Source organism: Oncorhynchus kisutch, linkage group LG26, assembly GCF_002021735.2.
Source record: "Oncorhynchus kisutch isolate 150728-3 linkage group LG26, Okis_V2, whole genome shotgun sequence".
Lineage (NCBI taxonomy): Eukaryota > Metazoa > Chordata > Actinopteri > Salmoniformes > Salmonidae > Oncorhynchus > Oncorhynchus kisutch.
In genome coordinates, this window is record NC_034199.2 from 49,753,105 (window position 1) to 49,776,571 (window position 23,467).

General features: G+C 41.5%; 1 protein-coding gene across 2 annotated transcripts in view; it reads left to right on the forward strand.

The window, feature by feature from the left end:
- Positions 1-23,467, forward strand: part of fer1l6 (fer-1 like family member 6) — a 68,463-nt gene that overhangs the window by 19,958 nt on the left and 25,038 nt on the right. For both annotated transcript variants that reach the window (XM_031805860.1, XM_031805861.1), the window contains exons 9-21: positions 7,886-8,072; positions 9,023-9,215; positions 9,931-10,271; positions 10,846-10,948; positions 15,360-15,561; positions 15,822-15,942; positions 17,402-17,502; positions 19,432-19,522; positions 19,858-19,977; positions 20,191-20,343; positions 21,748-21,931; positions 22,069-22,193; positions 23,085-23,219. In XM_031805860.1, coding sequence (XP_031661720.1) covers positions 7,886-8,072; positions 9,023-9,215; positions 9,931-10,271; positions 10,846-10,948; positions 15,360-15,561; positions 15,822-15,942; positions 17,402-17,502; positions 19,432-19,522; positions 19,858-19,977; positions 20,191-20,343; positions 21,748-21,931; positions 22,069-22,193; positions 23,085-23,219 — 2,056 coding nt within the window. The remainder of the gene's footprint in view (positions 1-7,885; positions 8,073-9,022; positions 9,216-9,930; positions 10,272-10,845; positions 10,949-15,359; positions 15,562-15,821; positions 15,943-17,401; positions 17,503-19,431; positions 19,523-19,857; positions 19,978-20,190; positions 20,344-21,747; positions 21,932-22,068; positions 22,194-23,084; positions 23,220-23,467) is intronic.

Here is a 23,467-nt window from a genome sequence, read left to right on the forward strand (position 1 = left end):
TGCTATGAGACTGGACATTATGTACATCAGTATTCAGACCCTTTGCTATGAGACTGGACATTATGTCCATCAGTATTCAGACCCTTTGCTATGAGACTGGACATTATGTACATCAGTATTCAGACCCTTTGCTATGAGACTGGACATTATGTACATCAGTATTCAGACCCTTTGCTATGAGACTGGACATTATGTACATCAGTATTCAGACCCTTTGCTATGAGACTGGACATTATGTACATCAGTATTCAGACCCTTTGCTATGAGACTGGACATTATGTCCATCAGTATCCAGACCCTTTGCTATGAGACTGGACATTATGTCCATCAGTATTCAGACCCTTTGCTATGAGACTGGACATTATCTCCATCAGTATTCAGACCCTTTGCTATGAGACTGGACATTATGTACATCAGTATTCAGACCCTTTGCTATGAGACTGGACATTATGTCCATCAGTATTCAGACCCTTTGCTATGAGACTGGACATTATGTCCATCAGTATTCAGACCCTTTGCTATGAGACTGGACATTATGTACATCAGTATTCAGACCCTTTGCTATGAGACTGGACATTTCTCCATCAGTATTCAGACCCTTTGCTATGAGACTGGACATTATGTCCATCAGTATCCAGACCCTTTGCTATGAGACTGGACATTATGTACATCAGTATTCAGACCCTTTGCTATGAGACTGGACATTATGCACATCAGTATTCAGACCCTTTGCTATGAGACTGGACATTATGTCCATCAGTATTCAGATCCTTTGCTATGAGACTGGACATTATGTCCATCAGTATCCAGACCCTTTGCTATGAGACTGGACATTATCTCCATCAGTATTCAGATCCTTTGCTATGAGACTGGACATTATCTCCATCAGTATTCAGATCCTTTGCTATGAGACTGGACATTATGTACATCAGTATTCAGACCCTTTGCTATGAGACTGGACATTATCTCCATCAGTATTCAGATCCTTTGCTATGAGACTGGACATTATGTGCATCAGTATTCAGACCCTTTGCTATGAGACTGGACATTATCTCCATCAGTATCCAGACCCTTTGCTATGAGACTGGACATTATGTCCATCAGTATTCAGACCCTTTGCTATGAGACTGGACATTATGTCCATCAGTATCCAGACCCTTTGCTATGAGACTGGACATTATGTCCATCAGTATCCAGACCCTTTGCTATGAGACTGGACATTATGTCCATCAGTATCCAGACCCTTTGCTATGAGACTGGACATTATGTCCATCAGTATTCAGACCCTTTGCTATGAGACTGGACATTATGTCCATCAGTATTCAGATCCTTTGCTATGAGACTGGACATTATGTCCATCAGTATCCAGACCCTTTGCTATGAGACTGGACATTATGTACATCAGTATTCAGACCCTTTGCTATGAGACTGGACATTATGTCCATCAGTATTCAGACCCTTTGCTATGAGACTGGACATTATGTACATCAGTATTCAGACCCTTTGCTATGAGACTGGACATTATGTACATCAGTATTCAGACCCTTTGCTATGAGACTGGACATTATGTACATCAGTATTCAGACCCTTTGCTATGAGACTGGACATTATGTACATCAGTATTCAGACCCTTTGCTATGAGACTGGACATTATGTCCATCAGTATCCAGACCCTTTGCTATGAGACTGGACATTATGTCCATCAGTATTCAGACCCTTTGCTATGAGACTGGACATTATCTCCATCAGTATTCAGACCCTTTGCTATGAGACTGGACATTATGTACATCAGTATTCAGACCCTTTGCTATGAGACTGGACATTATGTCCATCAGTATTCAGACCCTTTGCTATGAGACTGGACATTATGTCCATCAGTATTCAGACCCTTTGCTATGAGACTGGACATTATGTACATCAGTATTCAGACCCTTTGCTATGAGACTGGACATTATCTCCATCAGTATTCAGACCCTTTGCTATGAGACTGGACATTATGTCCATCAGTATCCAGACCCTTTGCTATGAGACTGGACATTATGTACATCAGTATTCAGACCCTTTGCTATGAGACTGGACATTATGCACATCAGTATTCAGACCCTTTGCTATGAGACTGGACATTATGTCCATCAGTATTCAGATCCTTTGCTATGAGACTGGACATTATGTCCATCAGTATCCAGACCCTTTGCTATGAGACTGGACATTATGTCCATCAGTATCCAGACCCTTTGCTATGAGACTGGACATTACCTCCATCAGTATTCAGATCCTTTGCTATGAGACTGGACATTATCTCCATCAGTATTCAGATCCTTTGCTATGAGACTGGACATTATGTACATCAGTATTCAGACCCTTTGCTATGAGACTGGACATTATCTCCATCAGTATTCAGATCCTTTGCTATGAGACTGGACATTATGTGCATCAGTATTCAGACCCTTTGCTATGAGACTGGACATTATCTCCATCAGTATCCAGACCCTTTGCTATGAGACTGGACATTATGTCCATCAGTATTCAGACCCTTTGCTATGAGACTGGACATTATGTCCATCAGTATCCAGACCCTTTGCTATGAGACTGGACATTATGTCCATCAGTATCCAGACCCTTTGCTATGAGACTGGACATTATGTACATCAGTATCCAGACCCTTTGCTATGAGACTGGACATTATGTACATCAGTATTCAGACCCTTTGCTATGAGACTGGACATTATGTACATCAGTATTCAGACCCTTTGCTATGAGACTGGACATTATGTCCATCAGTATCCAGACCCTTTGCTATGAGACTGGACATTATGTCCATCAGTATTCAGACCCTTTGCTATGAGACTGGACATTATGTCCATCAGTATTCAGACCCTTTGCTATGAGACTGGACATTATGTCCATCAGTATCCAGACCCTTTGCTATGAGACTGGACATTATGTACATCAGTATCCAGACCCTTTGCTATGAGACTGGACATTATGTCCATCAGTATCCAGACCCTTTGCTATGAGACTGGACATTATGTACATCAGTATTCAGACCCTTTGCTATGAGACTGGACATTATGTCCATCAGTATTCAGACCCTTTGCTATGAGACTGGACATTATCTCCATCAGTATCCAGACCCTTTGCTATGAGACTGGACATTATGTCCATCAGTATTCAGATCCTTTGCTATGAGACTGGACATTATGTCCATCAGTATCCAGACCCTTTGCTATGAGACTGGACATTATGTACATCAGTATTCAGATCCTTTGCTATGAGACTGGACATTATGTACATCAGTATTCAGATCCTTTGCTATGAGACTGGACATTATGTACATCAGTATTCAGACCCTTTGCTATGAGACTGGACATTATCTCCATCAGTATTCAGATCCTTTGCTATGAGACTGGACATTATGTACATCAGTATTCAGATCCTTTGCTATAAGACTGGACATTATGTCCATCAGTATTCAGATCCTTTGCTATGAGACTGGACATTATGTCCATCAGTATCCAGACCCTTTGCTATGAGACTGGACATTATCTCCATCAGTATTCAGATCCTTTGCTATGAGACTGGACATTATCTCCATCAGTATCCAGACCCTTTGCTATGAGACTGGACATTATGTACATCAGTATTCAGATCCTTTGCTATGAGACTGGACATTATGTACATCAGTATTCAGATCCTTTGCTATGAGACTGGACATTATGTACATCAGTATTCAGACCCTTTGCTATGAGACTGGACATTATCTCCATCAGTATTCAGATCCTTTGCTATGAGACTGGACATTATGTACATCAGTATTCAGATCCTTTGCTATAAGACTGGACATTATGTCCATCAGTATTCAGATCCTTTGCTATGAGACTGGACATTATGTCCATCAGTATCCAGACCCTTTGCTATGAGACTGGACATTATGTACATCAGTATTCAGATCCTTTGCTATGAGACTGGACATTATCTCCATCAGTATTCAGACCCTTTGCTATGAGACTGGACATTATGTACATCAGTATTCAGACCCTTTGCTATGAGACTGGACTTTATCTCCATCAGTATCCAGACCCTTTGCTATGAGACTGGACATTATGTACATCAGTATTCAGACCCTTTGCTATGAGACTGGACTTTATCTCCATCAGTATCCAGACCCTTTGCTATGAGACTGGACATTATCTCCATCAGTATCCAGACCCTTTGCTATGAGACTGGACATTATGTCCATCAGTATCCAGACCCTTTGCTATGAGACTGGACATTATGTCCATCAGTATCCAGACCCTTTGCTATGAGACTGGACATTATGTCCATCAGTATTCAGACCCTTTGCTATGAGACTGGACATTATGTCCATCAGTATTCAGACCCTTTGCTATGAGACTGGACATTATCTCCATCAGTATCCAGACCCTTTGCTATGAGACTGGACATTATGTCCATCAGTATCCAGACCCTTTGCTATGAGACTGGACATTATGTCCATCAGTATCCAGACCCTTTGCTATGAGACTGGACATTATCTCCATCAGTATTCAGACCCTTTGCTATGAGACTGGACATTATGTACATCAGTATTCAGACCCTTTGCTATGAGACTGGACATTATGTACATCAGTATTCAGATCCTTTGCTATGAGACTGGACATTATGTACATCAGTATCCAGATCCTTTGCTATGAGACTGGACATTATGTACATCAGTATTCAGACCCTTTGCTATGAGACTGGACATTATGTACATCAGTATTCAGATCCTTTGCTATGAGACTGGACATTATGTCCATCAGTATCCAGACCCTTTGCTATGAGACTGGACATTATGTACATCAGTATTCAGACCCTTTGCTATGAGACTGGACATTATGTACATCAGTATTCAGACCCTTTGCTATGAGACTGGACATTATGTACATCAGTATTCAGACTGTTTGCTATGAGACTGGACATTATGTCCATCAGTATTCAGACCCTTTGCTATGAGACTGGACATTATGTACATCAGTATTCAGACCCTTTGCTATGAGACTGGACATTATCTCCATCAGTATTCAGACCCTTTGCTATGAGACTGGACATTATCTCCATCAGTATTCAGACCCTTTGCTATGAGACTGGACATTATCTCCATCAGTATTCAGACCCTTTGCTATGAGACTGGACATTATGTCCATCAGTATTCAGACCCTTTGCTATGAGACTGGACATTATGTACATCAGTATTCAGACCCTTTGCTATGAGACTGGACATTATGTACATCAGTATTCAGACCCTTTGCTATGAGACTGGACATTATCTCCATCAGTATCCAGATCCTTTGCTATGAGACTGGACATTATGTCCATCAGTATTCAGACCCTTTGCTATGAGACTGGACATTATCTCCATCAGTATTCAGACCCTTTGCTATGAGACTGGACATTATGTACATCAGTATCCAGACCCTTTGCTATGAGACTGGACTTTATCTCCATCAGTATCCAGACCCTTTGCTATGAGACTGGACATTATGTCCATCAGTATTCAGACCCTTTGCTATGAGACTGGACATTATGTACATCAGTATTCAGACCCTTTGCTATGAGACTGGACATTATCTCCATCAGTATCCAGACCCTTTGCTATGAGACTGGACATTATCTCCATCAGTATCCAGACCCTTTGCTATGAGACTGGACATTATCTCCATCAGTATTCAGACCCTTTGCTATGAGACTGGACATTATCTCCATCAGTATCCAGACCCTTTGCTATGAGACTCTAAATTGAGCTCAGGTGCATCCTGTTTCCATTGATCATCCTTGAGATGTTTCTACAATGAGATTGGAGTCCAACTGTGGTAAATTCAATTGATTGGACATGATTTGGAAAGTCACACACCTGTCTATATAAAGGTCCCACAGTTGACCGTGCATATCAGAGCAAAAATCAAGCCATGAGGTCGAAGGAATTGTCTGTAGAGCTCCAAGGCAGGTTTGTGTCGAGGCACAGATCTGGGGAAGAGTACCAAAACATTTCTGCAGCATTGAAGGTCCCCAAGAACACAGCGGCCTCCATCATTCTTAAATGGAAGATGTTAGGAACCACCAGGACTCTTCCTAGAGCTGGCCACCTGGCCAAAGTAAGCAATCAAAAGACTAGGAGACAGTCAGGATCAAGGCAGGGATGAAGAGAGCAAAGTACAGAGAGATCCTTAATGAAAACCTGCTCCAGAGCGCTTAGGACCTCAGACTGGGGTGAAGGTTCACCTTCCAACAGGGCAACGACCCTAAGCACACAGCCAAGACGGCTTTGGGACAAGTCTCTAAATGTCCTTGAGTGGCCCAGCCAGAGCCCGGACTTGAACCCGATCTAACATCTTTGGAGAGACCTGAAAATAGCTGTGCAGCAATGCTCCCCATCCAAGCTGACAGAGCTTGAGAGGATCTGCAGAGAAGAATTGGATCAACTCCCCAAATACAGGTGTACCAAGCTTGTAGAGTCATAACCAAGAAGACTGGAGACTGTAATCGCTGCCAATGGTGCTTCAACAAAGTACTGAGTAAAGGGTCTGAATACTTCTGAATATTTCAGGTTTTAATAAATTAGCAAATAACTTGATTCTCATAAATTAGCAAACATTTCTAAAAACCTGTTTTTGCTTTGTCATTGTGGGGTATTGTGTGTAGATTGATCAGGTAAAAAACAATATAATACATTTTAGAATAAGGCTGTAACGTAACAAACTGGAAAAAGTCAAGGGGTCTGAATACTTTCCGAAAGGCACTGTATATGGTTTTCATCAAACCCTTCAGTCCTCAGCTATCCTCTGGGAATACAATGGACATCTTTCTGTATATGTTTTTACCCAAATGAATTCAATTAAATTCAAGCACAGCAATTAAGTTAAAAAGACAGCAAAAACAGATCAGGAGGCTAGTCCAGGAGGTTAGTCCAGGAGGTTAGTCCAGGAGGTTAGTCCAGGAGGTTAGTCCAGGAGGCTGGTTCAGGAGGCTAGTCCAGGAGGTTAGTCCAGGAGGTTAGTCCAGGAGGTTAGTCCAGGAGGCTGGTTCAGGAGGTTAGTTCAGGAGGCTGGTCCAGGAGGTTAGTCCAGGAGGCTAGTCCAGGAGGTTAGTCCATGAGGCTGGTTCAGGAGGTTAGTTCAGGAGGCTAGTCCAGGAGGTTAGTCCAGGAGGCTAGTCCAGGAGGCTGGTTCAAGAGGTTAGTCCAGGAGGCTGGTCCAGGAGGTTAGTCCAGGAGGTTAGTCCAGGAGGCTGGTCCAGGAGGTTAGTCCAGGAGGCTGGTCCAGGAGGCTAGTCCAGGAGGTTAGTCCAGGCGGCTGGTTCAGGAGGTTAGTTCAGGAGGCTAGTCCAGGAGGAGAGTTCAAGAGGCTAGTCCAGGAGGTTAGTCCAGGAGGCTGGTTCAGGAGGCTAGTCCAGGAGGCTAGTCCAGGAGGAGAGTTCAGGAGGCTAGTCCAGGAGGCTAGTCCAGGAGGCTGGTACAGGAGGCTAGTCCAGGAGGCTAGTCCAGGAGGAGAGTTCAGGAGGCTAGTCCAGGAGGCTGGTTCAGGAGGCTAGTCCAGGAGGCTAGTCCAGGAGGAGAGTTCAGGAGGCTAGTCCAGGAGGCTCGTTCAGGAGGCTACTCCATGAGGTTAGTCCAGGAGGTTAGTCCAGGAGGTTAGTTCAGGAAGCTAGTTCAGGAGGCTAGTCCAGGAGGCTAGTCCAGGAGGCTAGTCCAGGAGGCTGGTCCATGAGGCTAGTCCATGAGGCTAGTCCATGAGGTTAGTTCGGGAGGCTAGTCCAGGAGGCTAGTCCAGGAGGCTAGTTCGGGAGGCTAGTCCATTCAGATGCCATTCTCTCTCAAAATGTTTTCACCCTCTGACCTTTGACCCAGGAACCTGTTGGTTCCCGAGGGGTTCCCCTCGGAGCGTCCCTGGGCCAGGTTCTATGTGAAGGTGTACAGAGCGGAGGGTCTGCCTCGTAACAACTCCTCCATCATGGCTAACGTCACCAAGGCCTTCATAGGGGACAACACAGCCCTCATAGACCCATATGTGGTGGTGTCCTTCTTCAAACAGATGGTAAGGTTATTGATAAGGAGACGGACACTAGTACATGATTCTACAGTAAGGTTATTGATAAGGAGACGGACACTAGTACATGATTCTGCAGTAAGGTTATTGATAAGGAGACGGACACTAGTACATGATTCTAAAGTAAGGTTATTGATAAGGAGACAGACACTAGTACATGATTCTACAGTAAGGTTATTGATAAGGAGACAGACACTAGTACATGATTCTACAGTAAGGTTATTGATAAGGAGACAGACACTAGTACATGATTCTACAGTAAGGTTATTGATAAGGAGACAGACACACTAGTACATGATTCTACAGTAAGGTTATTGATAAGGAGACAGACACTAGTACATGATTCTACAGTAAGGTTATTGATAAGGAGACAGACACTAGTACATGATTCTACAGTAAGGTTATTGATAAGGAGACAGACACACTAGTACATGATTCTACAGTAAGGTTATTGATGAGGAGACAGACACACTAGTACATGATTCTACAGTAAGGTTATTGATAAGGAGACAGACACTAGTACATGATTCTACAGTAAGGTTATTGATGAGGAGACAGACACACTAGTACATGATTCTACAGTAAGGTTATTGATAAGGAGACAGACACTAGTACATGATTCTACAGTAAGGTTATTGATAAGGAGACAGACACTAGTACATGATTCTACAGTAAGGTTATTGATAAGGAGACAGACACACTAGTACATGATTCTACAGTAAGGTTATTGATGAGGAGACAGACACACTAGTACATGATTCTACAGTAAGGTTATTGATAAGGAGACAGACACTAGTACATGATTCTACAGTAAGGTTATTGATAAGGAGACAGACACTAGTACATGATTCTACAGTAAGGTTATTGATAAGGAGACAGACACTAGTACATGATTCTACAGTAAGTCTCTCTCTCTTTGTCATGTTTTGCTGTTACAGGGCAGAACGGCCACCCAGAAAAGTACAGCAGACCCTGAGTGGAACGAGCAGATAATGTTTACTGAGATGTTCCCTCCTCTGTGTCAGCGGCTGAAGATCCAGGTTTGGGACGAGGGCAGCATGAACGACGTAGCCATAGGAACACACTACATCGACCTGCGGAGGATCTCCAACAAACAGGACGGGGACAAAGGTCAGGATTCATGACTGATTGATTGACTGACTGATTGACTGATTGACTGAATGACTGACTGAATGACTGATTGACTGACTGACTGACTGAATGACTGATTGACTGAATGACTGATTGACTGACTGATTGATTGACTGACTGACTGATTGATTGACTGACTGATTGATTGACTGACTGATTGACTGACTGACTGACTGACTGACTGATTGACTGACTGACTGAATGACTGACTGACTGACTGATTGATTGACTGATTGACTGACTGATTGACTGATTGACATCATGCTGTTATAGGAACCCTTTTCCCTATATCTAATGCACAACTTTTGATCAGAACCCTGTTCCCTATATTGTACACTACTTCTGGCCAGAGCCCTATAGAACCCTATTCCTTATATAGTGCACTACTTCTGGCCAGAGCCCTGTAGAACCCTATTCCCTATATTGTACACTACTTCTGGCCAGAGCCCTATAGAACCCTATTCCCTATATATAGTACACTACTTCTGGCCAGAGCCCTATAGAACCCTATTCCCTATATATAGTACACTACTTCTGGCCAGAGCTTTATGAGGTAGTACCAAAAGTAGTGCCAAAAGTGGAGAACAAGGTGACCTTTTTTTGGGATGTTACCAAACAGTTGTCTAGAGTTCCAGTCTGTCCCAGTATGTTATTATAATGGTCATGTGTTGTAATCTCTACCCTCTGTCTCCAGGCTTCCTCCCTACGTTCGGACCGGCCTGGGTCAACATCTACGGTTCGGCCCGTAACTTCTCTATGGTGGATGACAACCCCGAACTGAACGAGGGGGTCAGGGAAGGGGTGTCGTGGAGGGGCAGGGTGTACCTGGAACTATCTGTAGAGATACTGTCAGGGGGGGGAGGGGGGGGAGAGTCCAAGCTGTCCCGGTTAGTCAAACCTCTGAAGGACACCAAGGCAGGTAAAGCAACGGGAAAGGACCCTAAGGGGGCAGGAGGAGCAGGAGGAGGAGCAGGGGAGGAGGAGAAAGCCAAGGCCATCGGGGCGGAGGTGATGCCGGTGGAGGCTCCACCTCAGGTGAGGAGAGATAGATATTCAGAGTGGGTAATGATGGAAGGTTTGTTTTGTAATTATCCTGTAAAACCTCTTATTGATTACGATCCTCAATAGCTGACACCATGACTACAGCTAATCTACTTGGGGTTTATGCACACACAGAAAGACATTATAGACAGAACACTCCTACTCATTTCAGACATTATAGACAGAACACTCCTAATCATTTCAGACATTATAGACAGAACACTCCTACTCATTTCAGACATTATAGACAGAACACTCCTACTCATTTCAGACATTATAGACAGAACACTCCTACTCATTTCAGACATAGACAGAACACTCCTACTCATTTCAGACATTATAGACAGAACACTCCTACTCATTTCAGACATTATAGACAGAACACTCCTACTCATTTCAGACATTATAGACAGAACACTCCTACTCATTTCAGACATAGACAGAACACTCCTACTCATTTCAGACATTATAGACAGAACACTCCTACTCATTTCAGACATTATAGATAGAACACTCCTACTCATTTCAGTGTTGCACCTATTCTGTCCCCGTCTTGTCCCCCCCTCAGCTCATTGACAAGGACAACTTTTTGCTGTTTGGAACGGTATTCGAGGCCACGATGATCGACAGAAAGATCGGAGACAAACCCATTAACTTTGAGTTGTCTGTTGGTGAGCATTGATAAATCACTGACAGTCTGTCATCTACACTACTCTATTATACTCTATTCTACTCTATTATACTCTATTCTACTCTATTATGCACTACTCTACTCTATTATACTCTATTATACTCTATTCTACTCTATTATACTCTACTCTACTCTATTATACTCTACTCTATTATACTCTACTCCACTCTATTATACACTACTCTACTCTATTATACTCTATTATACTCTATTCTACTCTATTATACTCTATTCTACTCTATTATACACTACTCTACTCTATTATACACTACTCTACTCTATTATACTCTATTCTACTCTATTATACTCTATTCTACTCTATTATACTCTATTCTACTCTATTATACTCTACTCTATTATACTCTACTCCACTCTATTATACACTACTCTACTCTATTATACACTACTCTACTCTATTATACTCTATTCTACTCTATTATACTCTATTCTACTCTATTATACACTACTCTACTCTATTATACACTACTCTACTCTATTATACTCTATTCTACTCTATTATACACTACTCCACTCTATTATACTCTATTCTACTCTATTATACTCTATTCTACTCTATTATTGTAATGAATTTTATGAATAATGGTTAAACAATGTATACATTTAACTATAACTAAACTAATTGAATTCTAGCCTGTTTTACTATGTCTGATTTATAATGTTAGTTCATAAGAAAGAGGTTAAGTAGCATGGATAAGGGGTAATTGGAAATGATAACCATTGTGTATGTAGGAAGGAATGTGTGTGTGTCTTAAGTACTCTACTCTATTATACACTACTCTGCACTACTCTACTCTACTCTCTACTCTATTGTACACTGTTCTACTATATTATACTCAACTCTATTATACTCTACTCTATTATACTCTACTCTACTCTATTATACACTACTCTATTGTACACTACTCTACTCTATTATACTCTACTATATTCTATTATACACTACTCTACTCTATTATACACTACTCTACTCTATTATACTCTACTCTACTCTATTATACTCTATTATACACTACTCTACTCTATTATACTCTATTATACTCTATTGTACACTACTCTACTCTATTATACTCTACTATATTCTATTATACACTACTCTATTATACACTACTCTACTCTATTATACTCTATTATACTCCATTATACACTACTCTACTCTATTATACTATATTATACTCTATTATACTCTATTGTACACTACTCTACTCTATTATTCACTACTCTACTCTATTATTCACTACTCTACTCTATTATACTCTACTCTATTATACTCTACTCTATTATACACTACTCTACTCTATTATACACTACTCTACTCTATTATACACTACTCTACTCTAGTATACTCTACTCTATTATACACTACTCTACTCTATTATACACTACTGTATTATACACTACTCTATTATACACTACTCTACTCTATTATTCACTACTCTACTCTATTATACACTACTCTACTCTATTATACTCTACTCTATTATTCACTACTCTACTCTATTATACTCTACTCTACTCTATTATACTCTATTATACACTACTCTACTCTATTATACTCTATTATACTCTATTGTACACTACTCTACTCTATTATACTCTACTATATTCTATTATACACTACTCTATTATACACTACTCTACTCTATTATACTCTATTATACTCCATTATACACTACTCTACTCTATTATACTATATTATACTCTATTATACTCTATTGTACACTACTCTACTCTATTATTCACTACTCTACTCTATTATTCACTACTCTACTCTATTATTCACTACTCTACTCTATTATTCACTACTCTACTCTATTATACACTACTCTACTCTATTATACACTACTCTATTGAACACTACTCTACTCTATTATTCACTACTCTACTCTATTATACACTACTCTACTCTATTATACACTACTCTACTCTATTATACTCTACTCTATTATACACTACTCTACTCTATTATACACTACTCTACTCTATTATTCACTACTCTACTCTATTATACTCTATTATACACTACTCTACTCTATTATACTATATTATACTCTATTATACTCTATTGTTCACTACTCTACTCTATTATTCACTACTCTACTCTATTATTCACTACTCTACTCTATTATACACTACTCTATTATACACTACACTACTCTATTATACACTACTCTACTCTATTATACACTACTCTACTCTATTATTCACTACTCTACTCTATTATACACTACTCTACTCTATTATTCACTACTCTCCTCTATTATACTCTATTCTATTGAACACTACTCTACTCTATTATACACTACTCTACTCTACTCTATTATACACTACTTTACTCTATTATACACTACTCTACTCTATTATACACTACTCTACTCTACTCTATTATACACTACTCTACTCTATTATACTCTACTCTACTCTATTATACACTACTCTACTCTATTATACACTACTCTACTCTACTCTATTATACACTACTCTACTCTATTATACTCTACTCTATTATACACTACTCTACTCTATTATACACTACTCTATTATACACTACTCTACTCTACTCTATTATACACTACTCTACTCTATTATACTCTCCTCTCCTCTAGTATACTCTATTCTATTGAACACTACTCTACTCTATTATACACTACTCTACTCTATTATACTCTCCTCTCCTCTAGTATACTCTATTATATTGAACACTACTCTACTCTATTATACTCTACTCTATTATACACTACTCTACTCTATTATACTCTACTATATTCTATTATACACGACTCTACACTACTCTGCATTACTCTACTCTCTACTATATTCTATTATACACTACTCTGCACTTCTCTACTCTACTGTACACTGTTCTACTATATTATACACTACTCTACTCTATTATACACTACTCTACTCTATTATACACTACTCTACTCTATTATACTCTACTCTATTATACACTACTCTACTCTATTATACACTACTCTACTCTATTATACTCTACTCTATTATACACTACTCTACTCTATTATACTCTACTCTATTATACACTACTCTACTCTATTATACACTACTCTACTCTATTATACACTACTCTACTCTATTATACTCTACTCTATTATACACTACTCTACTCTATTATACTCTACTCTATTTTACACTACTCTACTCTATAATACTCTACTCTATTATACACTACTCTACTCTATTATACTCTACTCTATTATACACTACTCTACTCTATTATACTCTAATCTACTCTATTATCCTCGACTCTACTCTATAATACACTACTCTACTCTATTTTACACTACTCTACTCTATTATACTCTACTCTATTATACTTGACTCTACTCTATTATACTCTACTCTATTATACTTGACTCTACTCTATTATACACTACTCTACTCTATTATACACTACTCTACTCTACTCTTCTCTACTCGACTCTACTCTATAATACACTACTCTACTCTATAATACCCTACTCTACTCTATTTTACACTACTCTACTCTATTATACTTGACTCTACTCTATTATACACTACTCTACTCTATTATACACTACTCTACTCTCCACTTCTCTACTCTATTCTAGTTTACTCTCCTCTTCTCTTTACTCTTCTCTATTCTAGTTTACTCTTCTCTATTGTAGTTTACTCTACTCTATTCTAGTTTACTCTACTCTAGTTTACTCTACTCTATTCTAGTTTACTCTTCTCTACTCTATTCTAGTTTACTCTTCTCTACTCTATTCTAGTTTACTCATCTCTCATCTTCTCTTTTTTAAATGTTATCTTCTGTCCTCTCTACTGTACTATTCCCCCTCTGCTCCCTTCTCATCCCTTCTCCTCTCCTCCCTTCTCCTCTCCTCCCTTCTCATCCCTCCTCCTTTCCTCTCTTCTATCCTCCCTTCACTTCTCCTCCCCTCCCTTCTCCTCTCCTCCCTTCTCATCCCTCTTCCTTTCCTCTCTTCTATCCTCCCTTCTCTACTCTTCTCCTCTCCACCTCTCTTCTCCCACTCTAATCTACTGTATTCCGCTCCTTTCTATTCTCCTCTTCTGTATTCTACTCTGTTATATCGTATTATATTCTACTCTACTCTATTATATCGTATCATATTCTACTCTACTCTATTATATCGTATCATATTCTACTCTACTCTGCTATATCGTATCATATTCTACTCTACTCTGCTATATCGTATCATATTCTACTCTACTCTGCTATATCGTATCATATTCTACTCTACTCTATTATATCGTATCATATTCTACTCTACTCTGCTATATCGTATCATATTCTACTCTACTCTGCTATATCGTATCATATTCTACTCTACTCTGTTCTATCCTTGTCTGTCTGTGTGTATGTGTAGGTAACTTTGGGAACGTCCAGGAGGGCTCTCCCCAGGTCAGCGGTAGGAGGAAGGTGGAGAAGCCAGTAGCAGAGAGGGTGTGGGATGGTCAAGATCTCGACAGTACCCCCCTGATTGACTCCCAGGACCCCAAACCTGGGCTCTGGCAGTCTCCATGCCAGTCCACCACACCCCCAGAGAAACCCCTCACTGATGGAAACAGGTCCTTGTACCTTGTTGAATTGATCCTGATGTCACACAATGGCAGTTTCACAGACACGGATTTTAAGTCCTGGGCTAGATTAGAAATGAGAAATTCTCCATTAATCATTAGTCCAGGTAGAAGGTTCCAGAAAACTGTGCCTCAATGTCCAGAATTGGACTTTAAAATCTGTGTCTGATAAACCATCCCGTGGAGTCTAAAAGCATCAACATCAAAATGATCAGTTACGTAGTAAACTTTGACTGTGTATCCGTCTCCAGGCATTACATGTACCTGCCCATCCAGCATCAGAAGCCTTGTGTCCATGTGATGAGCTGCTGGGAGGATCGGACATACCGTCTTCACAGCTCTAACTTTCTGGAGAACATCGCTGTCATGTTTGTACGTCACTTTTTAGACAGGGTATAAACATGGACTCTAGTAATACCATGTAATGGTTTAGACAGGGTATAAATATGGACTCTAGTAATACCATGTAATGGTTTAGACAGGGTATAAACATGGACTCTAGTAATACCATGTAATGGTTTAGACAGGGTATAAACATGGACTCTAGTAATACCATGTAATGGTTTAGACAGGGTATAAACATGGACTCTAGTAATACCATGTAATGGTTTAGACGGTATAAACATGGACTCTAGTAATACCATGTAATGGTTTAGACAGGGTATAAACATGGACTCTAGTAATACCATGTAATGGTTTAGACAGGGTATAAACATGGACTCTAGTAATACCATGTAATGGTTTAGACAGGGTATAAACATGGACTCTAGTAATACCATGTAATGGTTTAGACAGGGAACAACATGGACTCTAGTAATACCATGTAATGGTTTAGACTGGGTATAAACATGGACTCTAGTAATACCATGTAATGGTTTAGACAGGGTATAAATATGGACTCTAGTAATACCATGTAATGGTTTAGACAGGGTACCACATGGACTCTAGTAATACCATGTAATGGTTTAGACAGGGTACCACATGGACTCTAGTAATACCATGTAATGGTTTAGACAGGGTATAAACATGGACTCTAGTAATACCATGTAATGGTTTAGACAGGGAACAACATGGACTCTAGTAATACCATGTAATGGTTTAGACTGGGTATAAACATGGACTCTAGTAATACCATGTAATGGTTTAGACAGGGTATAAATATGGACTCTAGTAATACCATGTAATGGTTTAGACAGGGTACCACATGGACTCTAGTAATACCATGTAATGGTTTAGACAGGGTACCACATGGACTCTAGTAATACCATGTAATGGTTTAGACAGGGTACCACATGGACTCTAGTAATACCATGTAATGGTTTAGACAGGGTACCACATGGACTCTAGTAATACCATGTAATGGTTTAGACAGGGTACCACATGGACTCTAGTAATACCATGTAATGGTTTAGACAGGGTATAAATATGGACTCTAGTAATACCATGTAATGGTTTAGACAGGGTACCACATGGACTCTAGTAATACCATGTAATGGTTTAGACAGGGTACCACATGGACTCTAGTAATACCATGTAATGGTTTAGACAGGGTATAAATATGGACTCTAGTAATACCATGTAATGGTTTAGACAGGGTACCACATGGACTCTAGTAATACCATGTAATGGTTTAGACAGGGTACCACATGGACTCTAGTAATACCATGTAATGGTTTAGACAGGGTACCACATGGACTCTAGTAATACCATGTAATGGTTTAGACAGGGTATAAACATGGACTCTAGTAATACCATTGTAATGGTACGTCACGTGTTTGTACCCTATTTGAGTGGTGATGTCATTGTGGTGATGTCATCATATTCCACACAGGAAGAAGGCGTGGCCAAGACAGATGAACTGAACAAGTTGTCAGATCCAGGAACAGAAGCTCTCATGCGCCGAGTCTTTAAGGAGTTTATCATGGACGCCAGGTTGGTAACCTTAACGACACCATCAAACTGATAATAAAACTGTGGTAAACCGGTGGAGGGTTGGGTTGAGTGTGCAGAGGTTAACACAGAGACCGGAAGTTTCCAGTCAGCAAACACAACTTTCCTAGTCTGCAGAGGTTAACAACACAGAGACCGGAAGGTTCCAGTCAGCAAACACAACTTTCCTAGTCTGTAAAATAAACATAATCACGTAGGTTTGGCTCGGTCCTTCTTCTCAGCTTTGGCTCTGTGTCGGTCTCTCCCTGTTCTCTCCCGTGGTGTGCCACAGTGCTCCCTTTTCTGTGTCCTCCACAGCTGGTTGGTACTTTCCCCTAGTTTCCTCCACGGCTGGTTGGTACTTTCCCCTAGTTTCCTCCACGGCTGGTTGGTACTTTACCCTAGTTTCCTCCACGGCTGGTTGGTACTTTCCCCTAGTTACCTCCACGGCTGGTTGGTACTTTCCCCTAGTTTCCTCCACGGCTGGTTGGTACTTTCCCCTAGTTTCCTCCACAGCTGGTTGGTACTTTCCCCTAGTTTCCTCCACGGCTGGTTGGCACTTTCCCCTAGTTACCTCCGACACGGAGCTCCCCGTGTCGGAGTGTCCAGCTCATGGACTGCCAACAGAGGGAGCCAACGTCACATCACGCACCTCCCCTCTATTATCTATTACAGGGGTAGACCTCCTGGGATACCACACAACACTGTTGACCACAGGGTAGAAACTGACAACACTGTTGACCACAGGGTAGAAACTGATAACACTGTTGACTTCATAGTGGAAACTGACAACACTGTTGACCACAGGGTAGAAACTGACAACACTGTTGACTTCATGGTGGAAACTGGCAACACTGTTGACTATATGGTGGGAACTAACAACACTGTTGACCATATGGTGGAAACTGACAACACTGTTGGCTATATAGTGGGAACTAACAACACTGTAGACTATATGGTGGAAACTGACAACACTGTTGACCACAGGGTAGAAACTGACAACACTGTTGACCACAGGGTGGAAACTGATAACACTGTTGACTTCATAGTGGAAACTGACAACACTGTTGACCACAGGGTAGAAACTGACAACACTGTTGACTTCATGGTGGAAACTGGCAACACTGTTGACTATATGGTGGGAACTAACAACACTGTTGACCATATGGTGGAAACTGACAACACTGTTGGCTATATGGTGGGAACTAACAACACTGTTTACATATATGGTGGAAACTGACAACACTGTTGACCACAGGGTGGAAACTGACAACACTCTTGACCACAGGGTGGAAACTGACAACACTGTTGACTTCATGGTGGAAACTGACAACACTGTTGACCATATGGTGGGAACTGACAACAATGTTGACCACAGGGTGGAAACTGACAACACTGTTGACCACAGGGTGGAAACTGACAACACTGTTGACTTCATAGTGGAAACTGACAACACTGTTGACCACGGGGTGGAAACAGACAACACTGTTGACTTCATAGTGGAAACTGACAACACTGTTGACCACGGGGTGGAAACAGACAACACTGTTGACTTCATAGTGGGAACTGACAACACTGTTGACCACGGGGTGGAAACAGACAACACTGTTGACTTCATAGTGGAAACTGACAACACTGTTGACCACGGGGTGGAAACAGACAACACTGTTGACTTCATAGTGGGAACTGACAACACTGTTGACCACGGGGTGGAAACAGACAACACTGTTGACTTCATAGTGGAAACTGACAACGCTGTTGACCACGGGGTGGAAACAGACAACACTGTTGACTTCATAGTGGAAACTGACAACACTGTTGACCACGGGGTGGAAACAGACAACACTGTTGACTATATGGTGCATGTGTCCTGGTACTAATAGTAACTCAAACGTGTGTGTGTGTGTGTGTGTGCTATCCGTTCTGCTGCAGGAGATTCATAGCCTTTGCAGAAGGGAAAGTGAGAATGAACCATCTGACCGTGTTGGATAAGAAACGCCTGACCATGTGTAAACAGGAGCTGGTTGGTGCCCTGGCCTCTAGACCCTACCTTCTGAGAGACAGTATTGTTAAATTATGGTGGTGATGATGATGGTGGTGATGGTGGTGATGGTGATGATGATGATGATGGTGATGGTGGGGATGATGATGATGGGGGTGGTGGTGGGGATGATGATGGTGGTGGGGATGATGATGGGGGTGGTGGTGGGGATGATGATGGTGATGATAATGGTGGTGATGATGATGACGGGGGTGGTGGTGGGGATAATGATGGTGGTGGTGATGGTGATGATGGTGGTGATGATGATGATGGTTATGATGATGATGGTGAAGGTGATGATGATGTTCCCCCTACAGGAGAGTATGGTCGGAAAGGCAGAAACCATCTCAGAGGGGAAGAGGAAGGCTCGCAGTGTGAAGGAGATGTTGCAGGAGGCTCTAAAACTCACACAGAAACTGAGATTCCTAGTGGAAGAGGTGTGTGTGTGTGTGTGTGTGTGTGTGTGTGTGTGTGTGTGTGTGTGTGTGTGTGTGTGTGTGTGTGTGTGTGTGTGTGTGTGTGTGTGTGTGTGTGTGTGTGTGTGTGTGTGTGTGTGTGTGTGTGCGTGTGTGTGCGTGCGAGTAGCGTATTGACAGTGTGTATCCCAGAGATGACACTGAGCTGGTTTCTCTCCTATCTCTCTCTATTAGCCCCAGCATACCATCCCAGATGTGTTTGTGTGGATGCTGAGTAACAACAAGCGTGTGGCTTATGCCCGCATCTCTGCCCGTGACCTGATCTACTCTGCCAGCCCTGAGGAGAGAGGCAAAGACTGTGGCAAGATCCAGACTTTATTCTTGAAGGTAAAGAGACTCACAGCAGTCATGGCTGTTCTTGTTCCCAGCACCTCTCCAATTATTTTTGAGGATGTGCTTAAACTCATTATTTTCACAAACAGGCTGAGTAGAGAGCATGCTGTAGATGTCCTTATAATATAGCTCATTTACATTTTAATGAATGGGTTTTATACATAGTACCAGTCAGAAGGTTTGGACACACCTACTCATTCCAGGCTTTTTCTTTATTTTAACTATTTTATACATTGTAGAATAATAGTGAGGACATCAAAACTATGTTAAACAAATCAAAATATATTTTATATTTGAGATTTTTCAAAGTAGTCACCGTTTGCCTTGATGACAGCTTTGCACACTATTGGCATTCTCTCAACCAGCTTCACGAGGTAGTCACCTGGAATGCATTGTGCCTTCTTAAAAGTTCATTTGTGGAATTTCTTTCCTTCTTAATGCGTTTGAGATAATCAGTTGTGTTGTGACAAGATAGCCCTATTTGCTAAAAGATCAAGTCCATATTATAGCAATAACAGCATTCCAGGTGAAGCGGGTTGAGAGAATGCCAAGAGTGTGCAAAGCTGGCTATTTGAAGAATCTCAAATAAAAAATTGATTTTGATTTGTTTAAAACTCTTTTGGTTACTACATGATTCCATATGTGTTATTTCATAGTTCTGATGTTTTCACTATTATTCTACAATGTAGAAAATAGTGAAACATAAAGAAAAATGCTGGAATGAGTAGGTGTTTCCAAACTATTGACTGGTACTGTATACCAGTAGTGAGAGAAGTGATTTTCACAGGCACTACGAGGACCCCGGGAAAAGTAGTGTTCTATTTAGGGATTAGGGTGCACAGTTTGATGACGTCTTCTCCTTTACTACCCCAGCCCCCAGAGAAGACTGTAGCAGGCTGGTCAGTTCAGTCCAAATGTACCATACTATATAGTGAATAGAGTGCCATTCTTGTGATGTCCTCTCCTTTACTACCCCAGCCCCCAGAGAAGACTGTAGCAGGCTGGTCAGTTCAGTCCAAATGTACCATACTATATAGTGAATAGAGTGCCATTCTTGTGATGTCCTCTCCTTTACTACCCCAGCCCCCAGAGAAGACTGTAGCAGGCTGGTCAGTTCAGTCCAAATGTACCATACTATATAGTGAATAGAGTGCCATTCTTGTGATGTCCTCTCCTTTACTACCCCAGCCCCCAGAGAAGACTGTAGCAGGCTGGTCAGTTCAGTCCAAATGTACCATACTATATAGTGAATAGAGTGCCATTCTTGTGATGTCCTCTCCTTTACTACCCCAGCCCCCAGAGAAGACTGTAGCAGGCTGGTCAGTTCAGTCCAAATGTACCATACTATATAGTGAATAGAGTGCCATTCTTGTGATGTCCTCTCCTTTACTACCCCAGCCCCCAGGGAAGCGTGTAGCAGGCTGGTCAGTTCAGGCCAAACTGGACGTGTACCTGTGGCTGGGCAGCTGCAGAGACTCCTCTCATGTGTTGGATAACCTGCCTGGAGGGTTTGAGCCCAAAGGGGGCGCCACTGAGGAGCAGCTTCTACCTGCCATCCTACCTGTACATCTGGCATATAGAGGTAGGACGGACGGATGGCCGGACGGACAGAGAGAGGGAGAGACAGACAGAGAGAGGGAGGGACAGACGGACAGAGAGAGGGAGAGGCAGACAGACAGACAGACATTGGGAATAATAACCTGTTTCTCTTCCCTCCAGACGAGCACAAGTTCCAGATGCGCGCCCACATGTACCAGGCTCGAGGGCTAATAGCAGCAGACTCTACAGGACTCTCAGACCCCTTCGCCAGGGTCACCTTCCTGACACATAGCCACACCACGGCCGTAAGGTCCACAAACTCTCATAGGATGGGATCTAGCTACAGAGAAGGTCCCTAAGAAGAAAATGGGCTTTTGAAGGGTGTAGTTCTAACCAGGGTTGGAGTTATCCATCTATTTTCATTAAATTAATTAGATGAGCTAAGTTTCCAAGGGCTATTTACTTTGAGAGTTTTTTGTACTTTCGATTCATTTCCTGACTTACTAACCCCATCCATGTTTCATAGTACTACCTATGTCCCAATCTGTGGCACTAAGTTCTACCTCTGACCCAATCTGTGGCACTAAGTACTACCTATGTCCCAATCTGTGGCACTAAGTACTACCTATGACCAAATCTGTGGCACTAAGTACTACCTATGACCCAATCTGTGGCACTAAGTTCTAACTATGACCCAATCTGTGGCACTAAGTTCTACCTATGTCCCAATCTGTGGCACTAAGTACTACCTATGACCCAATCTGTGGCACTAAGTACTACCTATGTCCCAATCTGTGGCACTAAGTACTACCTATGACCCAATCTGTGGCACTAAATTCTACCTATGACCCAATCTGTGGCACTAAGTTCTACCTATGACCCAATCTGTGGCACTAAATTCTACCTCTGACCCAATCTGTGGCACTAAGTACTACCTATGACCCAATCTGTGGCACTAAGTACTACCTATGACCCAATCTGTGGCACTAAGTTCTACCTATGACCCATTCTGTGGCACTAAATTCTACCTCTGACCCAATCTGTGGCACTAAATTCTACCTATGACCCAATCTGTGGCACTAAGTTCTACCTATGACCCATTCTGTGGCACTAAATTCTACCTCTGACCCAATCTGTGGCACTAAATTCTACCTCTGACCCCAGTCGTAGTACTAAGTGCTCCCTGTGCCTCTTAGATCATCAACCAGACGTTAACCCCGACCTGGAACCAGATGCTGTTGATGACCCGGGTCACGCTGCATGGAGACCTAGCTCACCTGGAGCAGGAGCCACCGTGCATCGTCATCGAGGTGTATGATGACGATGCTCTGGTGAGCTAACAAACCAACCCCCTTCTCTCTGACGTTACGATATGCCTTCATTTCAACAAACACAGTGCCCGTCTGTTTCTGATCTGTTGTTGTTCACGTTGGCAAGAGATCGGAAACAGACTGGCGATCAGGATATCATTTCATCACTTAAAATGTAAAGGTTAAAGGTTAAATAAAAATCAAAGGTGAAAATATATTGGTTTAAGTGAATTCCTTGACGACAGTGACCGTTACAGAATTGATTTATA